Source organism: Anomaloglossus baeobatrachus, chromosome 1 (assembly GCF_048569485.1).
Source record: "Anomaloglossus baeobatrachus isolate aAnoBae1 chromosome 1, aAnoBae1.hap1, whole genome shotgun sequence".
In the NCBI taxonomy this organism is placed as follows: Eukaryota; Metazoa; Chordata; class Amphibia; order Anura; family Aromobatidae; genus Anomaloglossus; species Anomaloglossus baeobatrachus.
Window position 1 is genome coordinate 434,435,907 of NC_134353.1, and position 20,504 is coordinate 434,456,410.

At 43.0% G+C, this 20,504-nt stretch overlaps 1 protein-coding gene across 2 annotated transcripts in view; it reads left to right on the forward strand.

Annotated features, from left to right (window-relative positions):
* Positions 1-20,504, forward strand: part of CACNA1S (calcium voltage-gated channel subunit alpha1 S) — a 2,360,423-nt gene that overhangs the window by 1,144,229 nt on the left and 1,195,690 nt on the right. For both annotated transcript variants that reach the window (XM_075352638.1, XM_075352639.1), the window contains exon 15: positions 12,365-12,479. In XM_075352638.1, coding sequence (XP_075208753.1) covers positions 12,365-12,479 — 115 coding nt within the window. The remainder of the gene's footprint in view (positions 1-12,364; positions 12,480-20,504) is intronic.

A 20,504-nucleotide genomic window follows, 5' to 3' on the forward strand; every position in this document is an offset into this window, starting at 1 on the left:
CGCTGACATCACGCGCATGTGGGATAGAGGTAATCTCGCACTTAGTGCCTGGAAAGGCTGCAGGAACTCGTGCATGCATGGTAGCGCTAAATGAGCACTTAGGCCGGCGTCACATGGTACGATCTATCATGCGATCGCACGAGCGATCGTACCCACCCCCGTCGTTTGTGCGTCACGGGCAATTAGTTGCCCATGGCGCACAAAGTCATTAACCCCCTGTCCCACGCACTTACCTCCTGGACGCTGTGGGCGGCAAACATCCTCTTCATGAAGGGGGAGGGACGTTCGGCGTCACAGCGACGTCACACAGCGGCCGGCCAATAAAAGCGGAGGGGCGGTGATGAGCAGGATGTAACATCCCGCCCACCTCCTTCCTTCCTCATTGCCAGCGGGACGCAGGTAAGCTGTATTCGTCGTTCCCGGGGTGTCACACGGAGCGATGTGTGCTGCCTTGGGAATGACGAACAACCGGCGCGCAGAAGGAAGAACGACTTTATGAAAATGAGTGACGTGTCAACAAGCAACGATAAGATGAGTATTTTTGCTCGTACACAGTCGTTTGTAGCTGTCACACGCTACGATATGTCTAACAATGCCGGATGTGCGTCACGGAATCCGTGACCCTGACGACATATCGCCCGTTATATCATAGCGTGTGACGCCGGCCTTAGAGTCAGACCGGTGAATGACTCTAGCTACCTGATGCCTCTTAGCCAGTTGCCTTGAGCGATGGACAGGTGGTGCTGCGGAGTCAGTCGAACCCGGTATAGGAGATATAGATGGGTCGGTTCGAGGCTCAGGGGAACCCCGAACCGTAAAATGACCCCTCGTCTAGGCTCCCCCCCCACTCCGACACTTGAACGCTGCCACCAGGTCGGGCAGAACCGTCATGGCCAACAAACAGGTCCAGTGCTCTGGACCAAAGCCCTCCCAGTCCACCAGGTACTGAAGTCTCCTTCAGACTTGTTTGGATCCAACCACCACGCAAGCGGATCGCTCCCTAAATGGGGAGTTGGAACTAGTCAGAAGGTCGCCGGAGAACCTGGTAATACGGACCGGTTTCAGGAGGGACACGTGAAACGTGTCAGCTATGCGGAGGTGAGCCGGTATGGCCAACCGTGTTAATTTGCTCCAGGACCTGATAAGGACCCAGGTACCAGGGAGCAAAATTAGCAGACTCGACCTGGAGTTTTATATTCCATGACGATAACCAGACCCTATCCCTGGGAGCAAAGGAAGGGGCTGCATGGCGATATCTATCGGCTGTTGTCTGCATCCTCTCTTTGGAGACCTGTATTGCATCCTGCATTTGGTCCCATACTTCTTGGGCCTGGACTTCCCAATTCGCCATTGAAGGAGACGTGGTGGACACCGGTATGGGGACAGGGACACGGGGGTGCTGACCATTGTTCAGGACAAGCGGGGTTTGTCCGGTCACCTCTGCCACAGTTATGGATGGCAAACTCTGCCCAGGGTAACAAGGATGACCACTCATCATGATGCGCTGAGACAAAATGATGTAAATATGTCAGTATCGACTGGTTCATCCTCTCGACAAGACTGTTAGTCTCTGGATGATAGAGCTGAATCTCTCCACCTCCTATCTCTAGTAAAGAGCAGAGATCTCTCCAAAACCAAGAGGCAAATTGGGGCCCCTGGTCGCTAACGTTCTTGTCTAGCATTCCATGCAAGCGGAAGACATACTTGATGAAGAGGGATGCCAGTACCCTGGATGATGGAATACGTGGCAGAGGGATGAAGTGGACCATCCTGGAAAAATGGTCAGTCAACTCCCATATAATCCTGTTCCCCTTAGACAGGGTAGATCTCCAACAAAGTCCATGCCCACCATCTCCCAAGGGCGGTCGGGCACCAGGTGCGGATGCAATAGGCTAGCGGGTCTCTGCCTGGAAGGGCAATTTGTGGCACATGACAGGCACGCCTGGACATATTCACGCACGTCCTGTGCAAGTCGTGGCCACCAAAACGCTCTTACGATCAGCTCCTGTATCCTTTTTACCCCTAAATGACCTCTTATCTTGGACATATGAGCCTAAGCTACCACCTCCACTTGCTGATCAGGAGGTACAAATGTCTTTCCAAATGTACTTGGCCCAAAGACACAGGAGACACCGTCCTCAGGCTGTCCGGAGGGACAATGAGGCGAAGTTCCTCCTCCTCATCCTCTATATACACAGACCTTGATAGCGCGTCCGCACGTGCGTTCTTCTCTCCCAATAGGAAATGGAGGACAAAATTTAATCAAGAGAAGAAAAGGGACAATCTAGCCTATCTGGGGTTCAGGCGTTGCTAGACTACAGGTATAACAGGTTTTTGTGGAAGTTTTTCAAAATAAAGATTTGCAAATGCAAAAATTTTTTTAATATATATCTGCATCCTCAAATTTGTCCGCTGGAGTTATAAAGTTTTTTCATTTGGATTTCCCGTGGCTGGCTCCTGCTCTGGTTTTCCGTGCGGACTATCTTCTGGATTGATACTGGAATCCACACACAGGAGTATACGGGTAAGCTGGCTTTGAAAACTATTTAGTTTTTTGTATGTTTAAAAAATATATGGTTCAACAATATGGAGGTACGCTTACGCGTTGCGGACTAGAGAGTCCTTACTCATAGCTTGACAACATACAAACAACCATGTACTTATAAATACTTGATAGCTGAAGAGAAGTGGGAGGGAGATGAGATGGGCGGTGGAGAAAAAAACAACAAAAAACCCAGTAATAATGGGAAAGGAAGGAAAAAACATTCCACTCTAATGGCAATGCAAATAGTTAATTCTGCACATGGAGAAGAAAACAGCACAATATTAATCATAGATATATAGAAGGTCTGACTTTATATTCATGCCTGCAGGATATTGTGTTTTCAACTTAAAAATCCACATGGCTTCTTTTCATTGCAATTCTTTTTTTCTATCACCTCCCCTCTTGGGGTTTGGAATAGTTTCTATAACATTAACTCTACATGTGCTGACATCTCCTCCATGTGCAGAAATAAAATGATGGGAGGCTCCCGAGGGACTCCTCGTACCTTTATTGCATGAATCATAGAGATGTTCAGAAATTCTTCTTCCTAATGGCTGAGTGTTATTTCCTACATTTTGAGTACAACATGACTCACATGTAATTAAATAGACGGCATATGTAGAACTACAGTTTGCAAACATATTTATGGAATATTCTTTTTTTGTAGCCGTGGATTTAAATTTGGTTGTATTATACATACAGTCATATGAAAAAGTTTGGGCACCCCTATTAATGTTAACCTTTTTTCTTTACAACAATTTGGGTTTTTGCAACAGCTATTTCAGTTTCATATATCTAATAACTGATGGACTCAGTAATAGTTTTAAATTGAAATGAGGTTTATTGTACTAACAGAAAATGTGCAATCCGCATTTAAACAAAATTTGACCGGTGCAAAAGTATGGGCACCTCAACATAAAAGTGACATTAATATTTTGTAGATCCTTCTTTTGCGAAAATAACAGCCTCTTGTCGCTTCCTGTAGCTTTTAATGAGTTCCTGGATCCTGGATGAAGGTATATTTGACCATTCCTGTTTACAAAACAATTCCAGTTCAGTTAAGTTTAATGGTCGCCGAGCATGGACAGCACGCTTCAAATCATCCCACAGATGTTCAATGATATTCAGGTCTGGGGACTGGGATGGCCATTCCAGAACATTGTAATTGTTCCTCTGCATGAATGCCTGAGTAGATTTGGAGAAGTGTTTTGGATCATTGTCTGGCTGAAATATCCATCCCCTGCGTAACTTCAACTTTGTCACTGATTCTTGCACATTATTGTCAAGAATCTGCTGATACTGAGTTGAATCCATGTGACCCTCAACTTTAACAAGATTCCCAGTGCCGGCATTGGCCACACAGCCCCAAAGCATGATGGAACCTCCACCAAATTTTACTGTGGGTAGCAAGCGCTTTTCTTGGAATGTCATGTTTTTTTGCCTCCATGCATAACGCCTTTTTGTATGAGCAAACAACTCAATTTTTGTTTCATCAGTCCACAGGACCTTCTTCCAAAATGTAACTGGCTTGTCCAAATGTGCTTTTGCATACCTCAGGCGACTCTGTTTGTGGCATGCTTGCAGAAATGGCTTCTTTCGCATCACTCTCCCATACAGCTTCTCCTTATGCAAAGTGTGCTGTATTGTTGACCAATGCACATTGACACCATCTGCAGCAAGATGATGCTGCAAGTCTTTGGAGGTGGTCTGTGGATTGTCCTTGACTGCTCTCACCATTCTTCTTCTCTGCCTTTCTGATATTTTTCTTGGCCTACCACTTCTGGGCTTAACAAGAACTGTACCTGTGTTCTTCCATTTCCTTACTATGTTCCTCACAGTGGAAACTGACAGTTTAAATCTCTGAGACAACTTTTTTTATCCTTCCCCTGAACAACTATGTTGAATAATCTTTGTTTTCAGATCATTTGAGAGTTGTTTTGAGGAGCCCATGATGCCACTCTTCATAGGAGAGTCAAATAGGAGAACTACTTGCAAGTGGCAACCTTAAATACCTTTTCTCATGATTGCATACACCTGACTATGAAGTTCAAAGCTCAATGAGGTTACAAACCAATTTAGTGCTTTAGTAAGTCAGTAAAAAGTAGTTAGGAGTGTTCAAATCAAGAAATTGATAAGGGTGCCCATACTTTTGCATCGGTCAAATTTTGTTTAAATGCGGATTGCGCATTTTCTGTTAGTACAATAAACCTCATTTCAATCCAGAAATATTACTAAGTCCATCAGTTATTAGATATATGAAACTGAAATAGCTGTTGCAAAAACCCAAATTGTTGTAAAGAAAAAAGGTTAACATTAATAGGGGTGCCCAAACATTTTCATATGACTGTATATTTATATAAACCACACAATTTCAAACCACAATGATAACTACCAGAAATGGACAGCCAGCTTGAATTTTTTTGATCATGTGAAAAACGCAAAGTGTGATCACTGGGTGATAGAATGTTGGTAATTGTATTTCCTTTCTTAGGGATAAAATTGCAGCCTTTATTAAGTATAATTTTTAAGATTGGATCTACCTGCAAAATAGATAAATTAGATTTAATAATTTCAGTTATTTGCCTGAATTGATCACTATATTTAGTAATAAAACATGGCTTTTCTTCATATTTGCTCTGTTTTGGTCTTATTTCCAAATAATCATCTTGAGTTTTTCTATCAGCTGCAATCTTACCCCTATCAATTTGGTATCTGCGATAACCTCTGGATTTTAATCTTTCATTTATTTCTCCACACTCTTGTCTGTAAAATACCTCAGTTGTGCAGCACCTTTTGGCGTGCACAAATTCACCTACCGGTAAATTATCTATTACCTATTTAGGATGATTGCTACTAATATGTAATAATGAATTCCCTGCTTGTGATTTCCTATATAGACATACTTCCACCTTAGAATCAACTTCATTTCCAATCAGCATCATATCTAGAAAAGCAATTTGTTCCTCATGTGTGTGATACGTAAATCTCAGATTATGGTTGTTGTTGTTAAGTAAATTTATAATTTTTTTTATGTTATTTGCATCATCTTTCCATATTATTATAAGATCATCAATAAATCTTCCAAAAAATTCTATATGATCCGCATATACATTTTCCTGATCATATATTTTTGCATATGGAGGAGATGTCAGCACAAGTATAATTAACCCTAGAACGCATTTTGGGGGCCTTTTAGGCCCCCATGCTTACATTTTGGCTATTATCTCCAAAATTACTTTAGTTAGAATTTTGAAACTCCAGGTATTCCTCAAGTATGTTGTTGTTGATAATATCCAGTTGTTCATATAATTTTTTTCATAGGCATTATGGTGTAACAATGCTTGTTTGGTGAAAACTACATCTGTATGAATTGGGGGCCTTTTAGGCCCCCGCTGTTTTTATCATGTTCTTAGAAGTGTTTGTGTCTCAAGTTACTTTATTTGTACTCTAATAATAGTAATGCTGGTGGAGGGGCCAGGGTGTGGATAATAACATGTGAGGATGTCATGTGATTTTTGGAGGGAGTGATAAGGCCATGACTTCACCTCAGGTCCTCTGAACACAGTAATGAGCTGTGTATAGAGTACTGAGGACAGTATACACTGTGAGCTAATTGCTGAAGGACCTGTGATAAGATAAGCTGTTGAGAGGAAATCTGATTCATTTTCAGTTTCTGTTTCTAAGAAGCTTGCAAAGGCTAGAGCTTGTGAGCCACAAAAATCCAGAGAATTGTACACCACCTAAAAGTATAAAAGGTAAGAGCTGCTGAGGGTGAGAGGAAGAAGGGGGGACATTACACTTACAGTGTGTCACACACAAGCAAAGAGTGGACAACTCTGATTGTGTTCATTGTTTTTTCTTTTAGTTTGCTAACATCTAGTCAGCAATGGCACAGTCTTCCTCCAAGTGTCTGACTGACCAAGAGATTGAAGCGATTATGTTTCAAAGCGATGATGAAAGTGAACTATCTTTGTCTGATGAAGAATATCTGCCACCAGCTAATCAAACATCATCATCCAGTGATTCTTCTGATGATGAAGTGAATCTAGCGGATCCTCAATAAGTGATAAGTAGAACATCCAAAATGAATGTTTTTTGGGACAGTAATCCTACATTAGTCGGACGTACTCCAATACACAATATTGTGAGACAGGCTCAAGGAGCTGTGGGAAGTCCCAGTTACTTTACCCCTAAAGATGTATTCTGTACTTATTTTTCTGACAATATTGCAGAAGAGGTCCTATTATGTTCAAACCTAGAAGGAAGACGTATCGCTTCTGCAAAAAATAAGTCCTGGAAAAATATCTCAAAAGAGGAACTTTATGCATATATTGGACTTTTACTGCTGGCAGGGAGTCAAAAATCATATTTTGTCTCAATACGAGAATTATTTCTGGACCCACTTTCTGATCCACACTATAAGGCGACAATGTCAGTGGGCAGATATGAGGAAATTAGAAGAATCATTCGCTTTGATGATAAGCGAACTTGTGCAGCGAGGTTTGAAACAGACAAATTAGCCCCTATCAGTTATATCTGGAACATATTTATCAAAAATTGCACAAAACTTTACAATCCTAGTACTAATGTTACTGTAGATGAGCAACTTGTACTGTTCAGAGGACGCTGCAAATTCATACAATACATGCCCAGCAAGCCAGCCAAGTACGGAATAAAAATCTTCTGGATGTGTGATTCTGGAAATTATTATGGCATAAATGGTGTAATCTACTGTTGCAAAGAGGTTGGTGCACTAGTACAGAAGGATCTGGGGTCTGAAATAGTCAAAACTCTTGCTGTTCCAATATTCAATTCAGGTAGAAACATCACCATGGACAATTATTTCACCAATGTTGAACTAGGCAATTTTCTGCTTGCAAAAGCTATTACACTTGTTGGTACTATAAAGCAAAACAGCCGAGAAATTCCAGCAGCACTCAAAGACAATCGTCAGCGAGCACTTTATGAGAATGTCTTTGGATTCAATAACAAAGCGACTTTGGTATCTTACAAGGCAAAGAAGGAGAAATCTGTAATTTTACTCAGTACCATGCATCACGATTGCAGTGTTGACAGCAATAACCAAAAATTGAAACCAGAAATCATCCTGCATTACAATACAACAAAAGGAGGTGTAGATAAAATAGATGAGATGGTGGGAGAATATTCGTGTAAGAGGCAAACAAAACGATGGCCTGTAGTACTATTTTCAAATATGCTTGATGTAGCAGCCCTAAAGTCATTCATTATTTATACAGAAACTCATCCAGAATTTCATGCACAGAGGAAGGACAGGAGACACATATTCTTGAAGGACCTTTGTCATGAACTTGTAATGCCTCACATGATAGAGCGAAGCGACTTGAAATGCTTGCCAAAGCAAACTAAAGAAGCAATGAAATGGTGTGGCGTACAGTTTCAGATTATTCCAGAGCCAGGAGAAAGAAAACGAAAGCGTTGTTTCATGTGTCCAAGAAACATAGAGAGGATAACTGAGCGATATTGTTCCACTTGTAAGGAAACTGTTTGCAAAGAACACTCTTCTGAAAAAATAATATGTCAGAATTGTTTTGAAGACTAATATAATATAATAGAAAGTTAGAATAAAAATGTAGCTGCAGCTAGTTTGCTATAGATTTTTATGCGTTTTTGTGTGTTTTCATGTCTTTGCGTGAAATTTGGGAAAAAAAGATTTTTTGGTGTTTTCTGTGAAAAATTATAATTAAAATTTTGTCCACTATTCATATTTTATTGAGCAATTTTGAAATAAACTTGTGAAAGTTATTTAAGTGTGTTTTTCTACATTATGTGCATGGGGGCCTAAAAGGCCCCCAATACGTTAATATGTATATTTTTAACGTCATGCGTTCTAGGGTTCATGTAATAGAAACTATTCCAAACCCCAAGAGGGGAGGTGATAGAAAAAAAGAATTGCAACGAAAAGAAGCCATGTGTCCTACAGGCATGAATATAAAGTCAGACCTTCTATATATCTATGATTAATATTGTGCTGTTTTCTTCTCCATGTGCAGAATTAACTATTTGCATTGCCATTAGAGTGGAATGTTTTTCCTTCCTTTCCTCTTATTCCCTTATTACTAGGTTTTGGTTATTTTTTCTCCCCCGCCCATCTCATCTCCCTCCCACTTCTCTTCAGCTATCAAGTGTATATAAGTACATGGTTGTTTGTATGTTGTCAAGCTATGAGTAAGGACTCTCTAGTCCGAAACGTGTAAGCGTACCTCCATATTGGTGAACCATATGTTTTTTAAGCATGTTACTCTATTTTAAATTAATGGAATAAAAGTTTTTGATTTTTACAAGTCCTTAGTCGAGTTGCCGGAATACTAACCAATGAGAGGTAACCCAGTTGACGTCACTCGGAAACCGATGACATAGATGCTGAACCGGTCTGCATAGCGAGCATGATAGACTGGTAAAATAGCCCGGTTAGTGTACACAAGTTTTCCACAGGCACTGCAGACTACCGGTCACGTGTGTTCAAGGCACGTCATACCACGTGGGCTACCCAGTTAGCGTCACTGGGTACCTGGGGATTGGTACATACACACACAAGTCTGTCACTGGCACTGTAGACTACCGGTCATGTGCGTAAGGGTCATGGCAGACCGAGTGGGCTACCCAGCTAGTGTTACTGGTTGTTTGAGGACTAATAGGACAGAGACTGACCCTCACCGTGCCAAGACACAGGTGTACCGAGCTACAAATACCTGGTACCAGTGCCTAGCCCTGATTAACTCTGTCCTATTGCACACACACACCTGCCACAATCACTGCAGGAAAGATGGTGCTGGAACCCACGCATACATGCAGCACAGTCTGCTTACTGAGCTATAGCAATAGACAATAATGCTCGCGCCTGGATGGGCGTGGCTACGAGCCTTTCATAGTCTTCTTCCTGCCTCAGGCCACATGGCATGAGGTAATGGCGCCGGTTGCGGCCATTCCACGGCCGCCACGTCACCGCTGACATCATGCCGACCAATCATCGGTCGCCGCGTCACCGCTGACGTCACTGACGGCCAATGCGCAATAGCAGTAATCCCGCACTTAGTGCCTGGAAAGGCTGCAGGAACCCGCGCATGTGTGGTAGAGCTAAATGAGCACTTAGAGTCAGATCGGTGAATAGCCACCATATGCCTCTCAACCAGACAACTCGAGCGACAGACAGATGGTACTGTGGAGTCTGCCGAACCCGGTACAGGAGATATAGAGGGGAACGGATCGGTTCGAGGCTCAGGGGAACCCCGAACCGTAACACAACCATTTTTAGTTTCTTCACATTAAATTGTTTTTTTTCTTCTCCTATTAAGAGCCATAGCATTTATTTTTCTGTCAACATAGGCGTATTTTCATTATTTCTGCAATAAGTGTTACTCTTTGGATATGTACTGTGCAAAGCAAATGAGGATTGCACCCTGACAAGCTACATGACAGATGGTGTGTGAACCTGTGCAGGAGGGGGGTATGTCCCTACAAGCCACTTGTTGCCATTAATTTAGGCTGGCCAGGACCGGATGCTACTTCTTTCACTGAAGGAGACCACGAGTTTATAAAACAGTCTTTTACTTAGCACATGTTTTATAACAACTATACCTACATATCTTCTAATATGTTTTGTTATCAACACAGAGCATTTTCAAACACAGTCTCTTCCATAGTCCTGAATTTTTCACCACCACCCACTTCAGCATCACAGCACAGTCCATGAAAGTCAGCTTCTTTTCCTTGTGGTTCTGCATCCTCTCCCTCTGAAGGATAATGCCAATATGGGCTGGCTAAACTCATCACCTACTGATGCTTCAGGAATTCTAGACAAGGACACTTATCTAATCCCATGTCCTATTCTGTTTTGGCCCGTTTACCTTTAAGGAGCTTTAAGCTACTTGGGGCCGTACTACTGAACGTCCTATTTAAGGATCCATCTCACTCATTTTCTCGGTAAGTCCGCTGACCAAACTCTGTTGAAGCATTCCGTGTTACAGACAACTCTTTCTTGCTCTCCACACTGGATCACACTATCCTTGGCTTCAGTCTCCTCTAGCTAAAGGGACCCACACATCATGCTGCCCTTTCAGCTAACCAAACCTTAGGTCTGTTCTAGTTACAGTCTGGGTCCTATCTGATGTTCCACAGGAAACTGTCACTTTCCCTGCATCCTACCGACTCCCACTATGATCTAGTCCCAACTGTTAACTATCTCTGACTCTACTGTCCGCATAACCATATCCAATCACTATAACATAATTCAACACTACTACACATCACAATTCACATGACACATTACTTCCATAAAAACCGCATGCAATAATTCACAATACATTACATGACAATAATGCGATTGGTGTCTTCAGGGGAATGCGACAAGAAGTCCATCTCCTTACATGCTTACAGAGGCTGCAGTGCTGAAATTATAGGGTGTCCTGTAATTACTACAAAGTGCTCAGGAAGCCTGAAATTACTCTAAAGGCCGAGGGGGAGAAATAAATCTCATTCACCTGGTAAAGAAGGTTCTGTAGCAGTTTTTGAGGGGCCTTACAGATTTAACATCTGTAGCCTGTCAATTGAGGCTAAGAGGTACTTTGCACGCTGCGACATCGCAGGCCGATGCTGCGATGCCGAGCGCGATAGTACCCGCCCCCGTCGCAGCAGCGATTTCCTTGTGATAGCTGCCGTAGCGAACATTATCGCTACGGCAGCTTCACATGGACTCACCTGTCCTGCGACCGTCGCTCTGGCCGGTGACCCGCCTCCTTGTTAAGGGGGCGGGTCGTGCGGCGTCATAGCGACGTCACACGCCAGGCGGCCAATCGGAGCGGAGGGGCGGAGATGAGTGGAATGTAAACATTCCGCCCATCTCCTTCCTTCCGCATATCCTACGGAAGCCGCAGTGACGCCAGTAGGAGATGTTCCTCGCTCCTGCGGCTTCACACACAACGATGTGTGCTGCCGCAGGAGCGAGGAACGACATCGGACTGTCGCGTCAGCGTAATCATGGATTACGCCGACGCTGCACCGATGATACGATTACGACGCTTTTGCGCTCGTTAATCGTATCATCGAGCCTTTACACACTACGATGTCGCATGCGATGCCGGAAGTGCGTCATTTTCAATTTGACCCCACCGACATCGCACCTGCGATGTCGTAGTGTGCAAAGCCCGGCTAAGGCATTTTTTACTACAGATTTCACTCTCTGTAATACATAGGACATACACACATACTTTGAGAACCTCTCAGCAAGATTTTTTAATGTAAAGTAAAAACATGGCAATAAGGATGCTGCAATATTAATTAAATTGATGTATTTGGTGAAGAAATCCACATAGTAGTTCTTCTTTAACCAGCGTTTGAGGTTTATTGCTAATTGGATTTCAGTGCACATGAGCTGGGCTGTACACTGGGTTTTATCCTCCCTATCTGTGATTTACCAACCCCAGTGTACAGTACCCTGTTTACTGAAATCTACTTAGCAAAAAAGTTCAAATGGTGATTAAAGAACCACAAAGAGGATTTCTTCACCAAGGGTATCAATGTAATCTGTATTACTGCACCATTACAGTCATGTCTTTACATTAAAAAATCTTGCTGCCAGGTTCTCTTTAAATACTATCCACACAACTGTAACTTGTCTCTGAGAGATTTCAGCATGCAAAACTAGATGTACTGTACATTTCTGATTTCTGTTTACAGGTTTGCGTATAAGTATCATTATCAGTACAGCATTGATATGAAGCAATTACTGTATGAGTGAATATTTTTTTTTTATATGTGCATTACTTCTTTAACAAAATACAGATATTTTATTAAATGTTTTTCTTGCTATTGCTGTTGATAACCTCGCTGAGGCTGAAAATCTTACATCAGCACAAAAAGCAAAGGCAGAGGAACGGAAAAGAAAAAAAATGGCAAGGTAGGATATTCATATGAAAGCTTTTTGTTATTTTCTTACTATTTTTACTAGTTATTACTATATATGTTTAGTTGGGACACATTCTGTGCTGCCTGTGAACTATCTAAACTCAAACTACAAGTAAGATTGTGAAGGTTATGATGAGGAATATGACCTTCATATGTCAGTCAGCTGTCAATGTTCATTTACACACACCCTGCCCTGCAACAAGGAATTCCCCAGACCTGGTTGCCAAATGACCAAGTGGAAAATCTAATTAAGACTAAAGAAGAAACTGTAGCCAGCAACCCCCCTGCTAACAAGGTATTCAGCCAGAAAGTCGGGCAGGCAACTTCAGGTCTTATAAGCAGCTTCAAACAAGAATCGTACACTTTAAAGCTGCCATATAAAAGCTACAATATCGGGGAGCGTGTCACTCCCACAAATAGGGCAGGTATATTTCGGGCTTCACGACGGCAAGACGCACGTCACATATTTTGTATCAATAGTGTGAAGTGCGAATTGTCCCAAAATTAATAACTTGCTGAGGAAAGCCAAAAGACACTTCATGCTTCCTGTCTATGGATAGATCAAATCATAACTAGGAAATTGATGGTCATATCTTCCGTGTGGGATACTCATCGGTGGAGTTATGGGGAAACTGCCAATTCATAGCTTTCTGGAAACTAGATGCACGGCCCATGTTCAGCCCAGTCTTAGGTCACAAGGTGGGATGGGACATGGAAGGTATATAGATGCTTTAATATGAAAGTAGACATTTTGTGAGTGTGCTTCGCTAAGAAGTGATGTGCAGTCTACATGTCAGGAGTCCCAGGAAAACCCATGGCTCCACAGTGCCTTCCCTGTGCAAGCCAGCACCAGGCCTAATCATAAAGGAACATCTCTGTATCTATTTGCAGCCATTAATTATCTGTAACTGTACTTCTGATACACTAGCTGTAAATCCCATCTTGTATATAGTGTATTATTAGTGTGCCCTTAAGGCAATTAAATATTAAATTTAATCTTGGATGATTGGTTTTATCTTGATCCCCAAACCCCACGTCCATGAGTTTGGCTTAACATTAAATGCTACCTGGGCTGGTTTTTGGCTCAATATAGTCCTATATCTAACAAGAAACTGGTGGCAGTCCACTGTACAGACCGGCAGAATCCTGTTTCACTGGGGCAACAAAAAGTTTCTGTCGGCCTGTTGGGGTTGTGGGAAAGCTAGGTGCCGTGCCAGAGGTTGCATGGCCTGCTGTGTCTCCCTCCCCATGCATCCCTGTGCCCACGGGGACAGGAGGTATCAGTAATAACATTGTGCCAAGCAGTCCTCACATACCCCTTGTGAGTACGAAACGTCACGTGTTGGCGGAGGTGACGAGGTCATATCGTGTGACCCCGATGTATTAGAGATGTCAGGGTGGGGCTGTGAGGGGAGGTTTTGTCACAGATTGACAGGTCCAGGACCGAGTGGAGGGATGTCTTTGTGACCCCCGCAGCCCGATTTGTGACAAAGATCATTTAAAATTACCAATGGTAAGGCCCCATACACATGAGACTACAAGACTACAAGATACCAAGACTAATTTGAAATATCAATAATATGAGACCATTATTAAGATAAATAATTGGCAACATATATATAATACATATTAATGGGGATTTTTGTATAAAATGTATTATTAATAAGCAAATGTTCATATTATTATAAATCAGAAAAGTATATACATGTATAATATCAGCAACTGCTTTATAATAGAGCAATAATTAAACATGTTGGCCACTACTTAAACATTGATGACTTACCCTTAGGACAGGTCATCGATGTTTGATCGGTCGGGTTCTGACACCCCGCACCTCCGCCGATCAGGTGTCCTCATTGCCGGCGGTGGCAGAAGGAGGCTGGAAATGCAGACCAAAAGCGCACAATAGTATAAGCCAGCAAAGGAATGTACTGTATATAAAGAGTATCCAGCAAAGTACACGACAATGAAAAGTGTACTACTTAGATAGCCAAAAGCAAAATTAATCACAAAGATGTTTGCACACTCTGAGATGGTGCTTTTGCCAATGTGGGTTTTATTTGAAAACTTCATCAGTTTAGCAAATAGGCTAGAGTGCTTACGTGAGATAACAGTGTCAAGTGTACACAGCTCCTATGTCATAATGTAATGGCAAAATCTATTAAAACATTGTTTAATCATAACTTAGCAAGAAAATAAGAGCTAGCACTGTAAAATACATCTAACTACATGAACAGGTTATTGAACTGGTACATCTGATGGCTATGAAGTATGAGGTCTGTAAATACCAAAAGCTGAAAAGCAACAAATGTATCACCTCTGGAGTCAGCTTTGCTTTACTTCAAAGGACTGCAATCGGATGTTTGGAGCCAGTGGCATAACTAGAGTTTGATGGGCCCCGGTGCAAAGTTTGGACCTGGGCCCCCCCTCCATGTAGACTGACACTTGGGGTACGGGATAATGACACTGATACTCAGGGTATAGGATAATGATACTGACACTTGACTCTTACCCTCTGCACCCAGATTTCCCATGATCTAAAATCCATCTATCAGCACCCAGCTTTCCTATGTTCTGATATCCATCTTGCCTTCGGCACTCAGCTTTCCCATGCTCTACTATACATCTTTCCTTCAGCACCCAGCTTTCCCATATCAGAGTATGGGAAAGCTGGGTGCTGAGAGAAGATGTATAGCAGAGCATGGGAAAGCTGGGTGCTGAGGGAAAGAGCCTTTTTCCCCCTTCATATATAGCTCTACAAATACTATAATGCCCCACATAACCCTTCATGTATTAGAATGCATCCCCCTAGTCCTCCGTGTATAATGCAGCCCCATAGAGCTCCGTGTATAATGCAGCCGCATAGACCTCCATGTATAATGCAGACCCATAGACCTCCATGTATAATTCACCCCTATAGTCCATGTATGAGGTGTCCTTCATGTTGTATTATGCAGCCCTTTAGGCCTCCATGTATAATGCAGCCCCCCTAGGTCTCCATGAAAAATGCAGCTCCCTCTAGGCCTCCATGTATAATGCAGCACCCCCAGGCCTCGCCTCCATGTATAATGCAGCACCCCCAGGCCTCCATGTATAATGCAGCACCCCCAGGCCTCCATGTATAAAGCAGCACCCCCAGGCCTCCATGTATAATGCAGCCCCTCAGGCCTTCATGTATCATGCAGCCCCCAGGCCTCTATGTATAATGTAGCACCCCCAGGCCTCCATGTATAATGCAGCACCCCAAGGCCTCCATGTATAATGCAGCCCCCCAAAGCCTCCATGTATAATGCAGCCCCCCCAGGTCTCCATGTATAATGTAGCCCCCCAGGCCTCCATGTATAATGCAGCCCCCTAAGCCTCCATGTAAAATGCAGCACCCCCAGGCCTCCATGTATAATTCAGCCCCCCAGGTCTCCATGTAAAATGTAGCCTGTTATGATCTGGTCACCATGGATGATCACAAAAATCCCATAAGCAGAAAAAACACAAGAGTAGTTGGAACCTGAGCTGACCGCAATCCCATATCTGTCAGACCACACTAGAAGTAGCCGTTGAGCATTCCTAAACACACCTAGATGCCACGTCACAGCTGGAGAAACTTGCTACACCTCACAGATAGAAATGAGGAAACCTATCTTGCCTCAGAGTAGTCCCCAAAGGAATAGCAAGCCCCCAACATATAAAGGCAACGGTGATGTAAGAAAACACAATACAGATAGGAAATATAGATTAGCAAAGGCGAGTCCCGACTTCCTAGATAAGAAAAAACAGATAATTGATTGCGGTCAGTGAAAAGCCTGCGGAAAAATACCAATCTCCTGATAACAAAAATACTGAGACCACACGGACTCTTCCCCACTATATCAGGTACTCTTGTAAATAATGGGAAAAACAAAATACCAAAAATAACACAAGAAATACAAAAGTGCAAATAATCAAATAGAACAGGGAGAATCTCCCTTTTCTTGCAGTGGGACCTACAAAGGGGGAGCCCCCATGCTCATCAAAACAGAAAGACAATTCCTGTCCTGCAAGAAAACAGACTTTAAGCAAAATAAAAAGAAAAACAAACACCCTTAAGTGTGGATCAGGCAATAAAGCAAATAACTTGAAACTTATCTGGAATTGGACAGGCACAGGATAAATGGAAGGACAACTCCAAGCCAATTCAGAGACAGAGGAACAACATCTATAACCGGCCCCAGCCAGCAGACACTGCTCTACTATATAACCCAGGCTGATCTGCAATTGGGCTTCCCAAACTCCCAAATAACTCCCACACCTGTTGAGGCACAGTCAGCTTCACCCCTAGTCCTGAACACCAGAGGGAGCTCCAAACCATCACCTCCTCGGATGACATTCACAACAGTACCCCCCCTTGAGGAGGGGTCACCGAACCCTCACCAGAACCACCGGATCTGTCAGGATGGGCATGATGGAAGGCACGAACCAATCTGTCAGTGTGAATATCAGAAGCAAAAACCCAAGAATTGTCCTCCTGACCATAACCCTTCCACTTAATAAGGTACTGAACCTTTGTCTATTAAGATGGGAATCCAAAATTTTCTCAACTTCATACTCCAGATCTCCTTCTACCAACACAGGGTCCGGGGGCGCTGCCATGGGAACTACTGGCTCCACATGCTTCTTCAACAAAGACTTATGAAAAACATTGTGAATTTTAAATGACTCAGGAAAAGCCAAACAAAAAGATACAGAATTAATGATCTCCGAAATCTTATAGGCTCCAATAAATCTTGGCTTATATTTAGGAGAAGAAACTCTCATAGGAACATTCCTGGAGGACAACCAAACCATGTAACCCACTTTAAACATGGAACCAACATTCCTATGCCGGTTGGCAAACCTTTGAGCATTCTCCTGGAACTGAAACAATTTGTCCAATACTTGCCCCCAAATATGCTGCATTTTCTCCACTACAGAATTAACTCTCAGACAGGCCGAAGCCTCAACCTACCCTGAAGAGAACCTAGGATGAAACCCAAAATTGCAGAAAAAAGGAGACATCAAAGTAGCAGAGCTAGCCCTATTATTGAGAGCAAACTCTGCCAATGGTAAAAAAGAAACCCATTCGTCCTGATCCACAGATACAAAACATCTCAAAAAAGTTTCCACGGTCTGATTTGCTCTCTCAGTCTGACCATTGGTCTGGGGATGAAAAGCAGAATGTTACGTCTCCACCAAAGTCTGCTCCAGCGACTTCTACTTCGATCACCAGGCGGTGCCATGTTCCTGCCGTGGATAGTGCTGGTGATGGGAGAGGAGTCAATGCCAGCAGCTCTTGTGGGCGCAGGCTCCACTCATCCACTGGGCTGGGTTTCCTTGGGATCTGCAGTACCACTGGCTGACTGTAGGTGGAGTGTGTCTTCCAGCTGGAGTTACCATCATTCAGCTACAACTAATGGGAAGACACCACACCCTTCTTATTCCCCTCCTGTCTGTTCACCTCTGCCAGAGATAGTTCTGAATTCGTGGTTCCTGTTCCACTCTGTTCTGTTTAGTGATTCTGGTGTTCTGACTTCTGCTTGTTCCTGACTATCCTCCTGCCTGCTTTTTAGGTACCCTGCTGCCGGATCCAGATTTGACCTTTGCTTTGTTTGCTGATTACGTCCTTGCCAGATGATTCTGTCCCTGTTTTGCATTTCCAGGTTCGACCCTGCCTGACTACTACACTCATCGGACTGCAGCCTTCCACAGGTAGTGATGACCTTGGGCCCTGTGTAATCCCAAATCCCTGTATAGGTGTTAAAAGGTTTCAGGGTTCTAGGGGTTCTGCTTGGTGAGTGGCTTCCCTCTAGCCTGTCCATTACAGCCCGTCTGAGTCTGTGGATCCATGCAGGCGTTACATAGCAGAAAAAGACAGCTCAATTCAATTTAGAACAAAATGCTCTCCAAAATCTGGACACAAACTGCACTCCTCTGTCTGACACAATATTCTCACAAATACCATGTAAACGAACCACCTGTTGAAAAAACAAGGGCACCAACTCTGAAGAAGACGGCAACTTCGACAATGGTATCAAATGGACTATCTTAGAGAATCTATTACAAATAACCCAAATAACCGTCATCCTCTGAGATACAGGAAGATCCAAAATAAAATCCATGGCGATATGAGTCCAAGGTCTCTTAGGCACAGGCAATAGCAACAACAACCCACTAGAACATGAACAACAAGGCTTGGATCTTGAACAAATCCCACAGGATTGCACAAAACTCCTGACATCACGAGATAAAGAAGGCCACCAAAAAGACCTACTCACAAGATCCCTAGTACCAAAAATCCCAGGATGACCAGCCAATATGGAACAATGAATCTCAGACATAACTCTAGTCCTCCATTGATCAGGAATATACAGTTTCCTCACAGGACATCTCACAGTTTTGTCCCCCTGAAATCTCTCAAATGCTAACCTCAAATCGGGCGAAATAGCAGAGAGGACCACACCTTCATTCAAGATGATAGATGGCTCCGCAACATCAAGAGAATCAGCAAAGAAACTTCTAGAGAGGGCATCAGCTTTAATATTCTTGTTGCCCGGAAGAAAAGAGACCACAAAATTGAAACATGTAAAAAATAGAGCCCACCTAGCTTGCCTAGGATTCAGTCTCTTGGCAGATTCAAGGTAGATCAGATGCTTATGATCGGTGAGCACCACAACTTGATGTCTCACCCCCTCCAGCCAGTGTCTCCATTCTTCAAAGGCCCAATTCATAGCCAATAATTCTCGATTACCCACATCATAATTTTGTTCGGATGGAGAAAACTTCTGAGAAAAGAAGGCACAAGACTTCAGCTTGAAAGTTCTAGTATCTCTTTGAGAGAAAACAGCTTCTGCTCCAATCTTGAGGCATCTATCTCCACATGAAACGGAAGAGAAACATCAGATTGCTGCAGGACTGGGGCAGAAGTGAACCTCTTTTTAAGCTCTTGAAAGGCCATAACTGCCGCTGGAGTCCAATTCTCCATGTCAGGTCCCTTTTTGGTCAAATCAGTCAAAGGCTTAACAAAACTAGAGAAATTGCCTATAAATTTACGGCAGAAATTAGCAAAGCCCAAAAATTTCTGAAGGGATTTCAAAGAAGTTGGCTGAACCAGTCATGAATGGCCTGAACCTTGATTGGATCCATTTCAATAGAAGACGGGGACAAAATAAACCCCAAAAAGGAAATTCTTTGCACGCTAAAGAGCCATTTCAATCCCTTAACGTACAATGCATTTTCCTTAAGTACCTGAAAAACTGTCCAAACTTGCTCAACATGAGCATCCCAATCATCAGAAAAAAATCAAAATATCATCCAAAAAGACAATCAGGTCCCGAAAAATATTATTCATAAACAATTGAAAGACGGAGAGGGCATTAGTGAGCCCAAAAGGCATCACTAGGTACTCAAATTCCCCTCAGAGGTATTAAAGGCCATCTTCCATTCATCACCCTCCTTAATTCGAATGAGATTGTATGCCCCCTTAAGATCAAGTTTCGTAAACCACTTAGCCCCCTTTACTGGAAAACAGGTTTGTCATCAGAGGCAAAGGATGCTGAAATTTAACAGTGATTTTATTAAGGAGACGATGGTCAATACAAGGTCTCAATGACCCATCCTTCTTGGACACATAGAAAAAAACAGCACCCAAAGGTGACGAGGATGGTCTAATATGACCTTTTTCCAATGACTCCTTAATATAGGTTCTCATGGCATCGTGTTCAGGCACAGATAGATTGAAAATCCATCCCTTAGGAAATTTGCAAGCTGGCACTAATTGAATGGCACAATCACACTCCCTGTGGGGAGGCAAGGAATCAGAACCAGTCTCATTAAACACCTCAAGGAAATCTGACAAATATTCAGGTACATTGTGTGACTGAGAAGAAATAGACAACACAGAAAGATCATTATGGACACATTGACAACCCCAACTAACCACAGACAAGGATTTTCAATCTAGAACTGGATTATGGGTCTGCAGCTACAAGGGAATCCCAGTACCAAA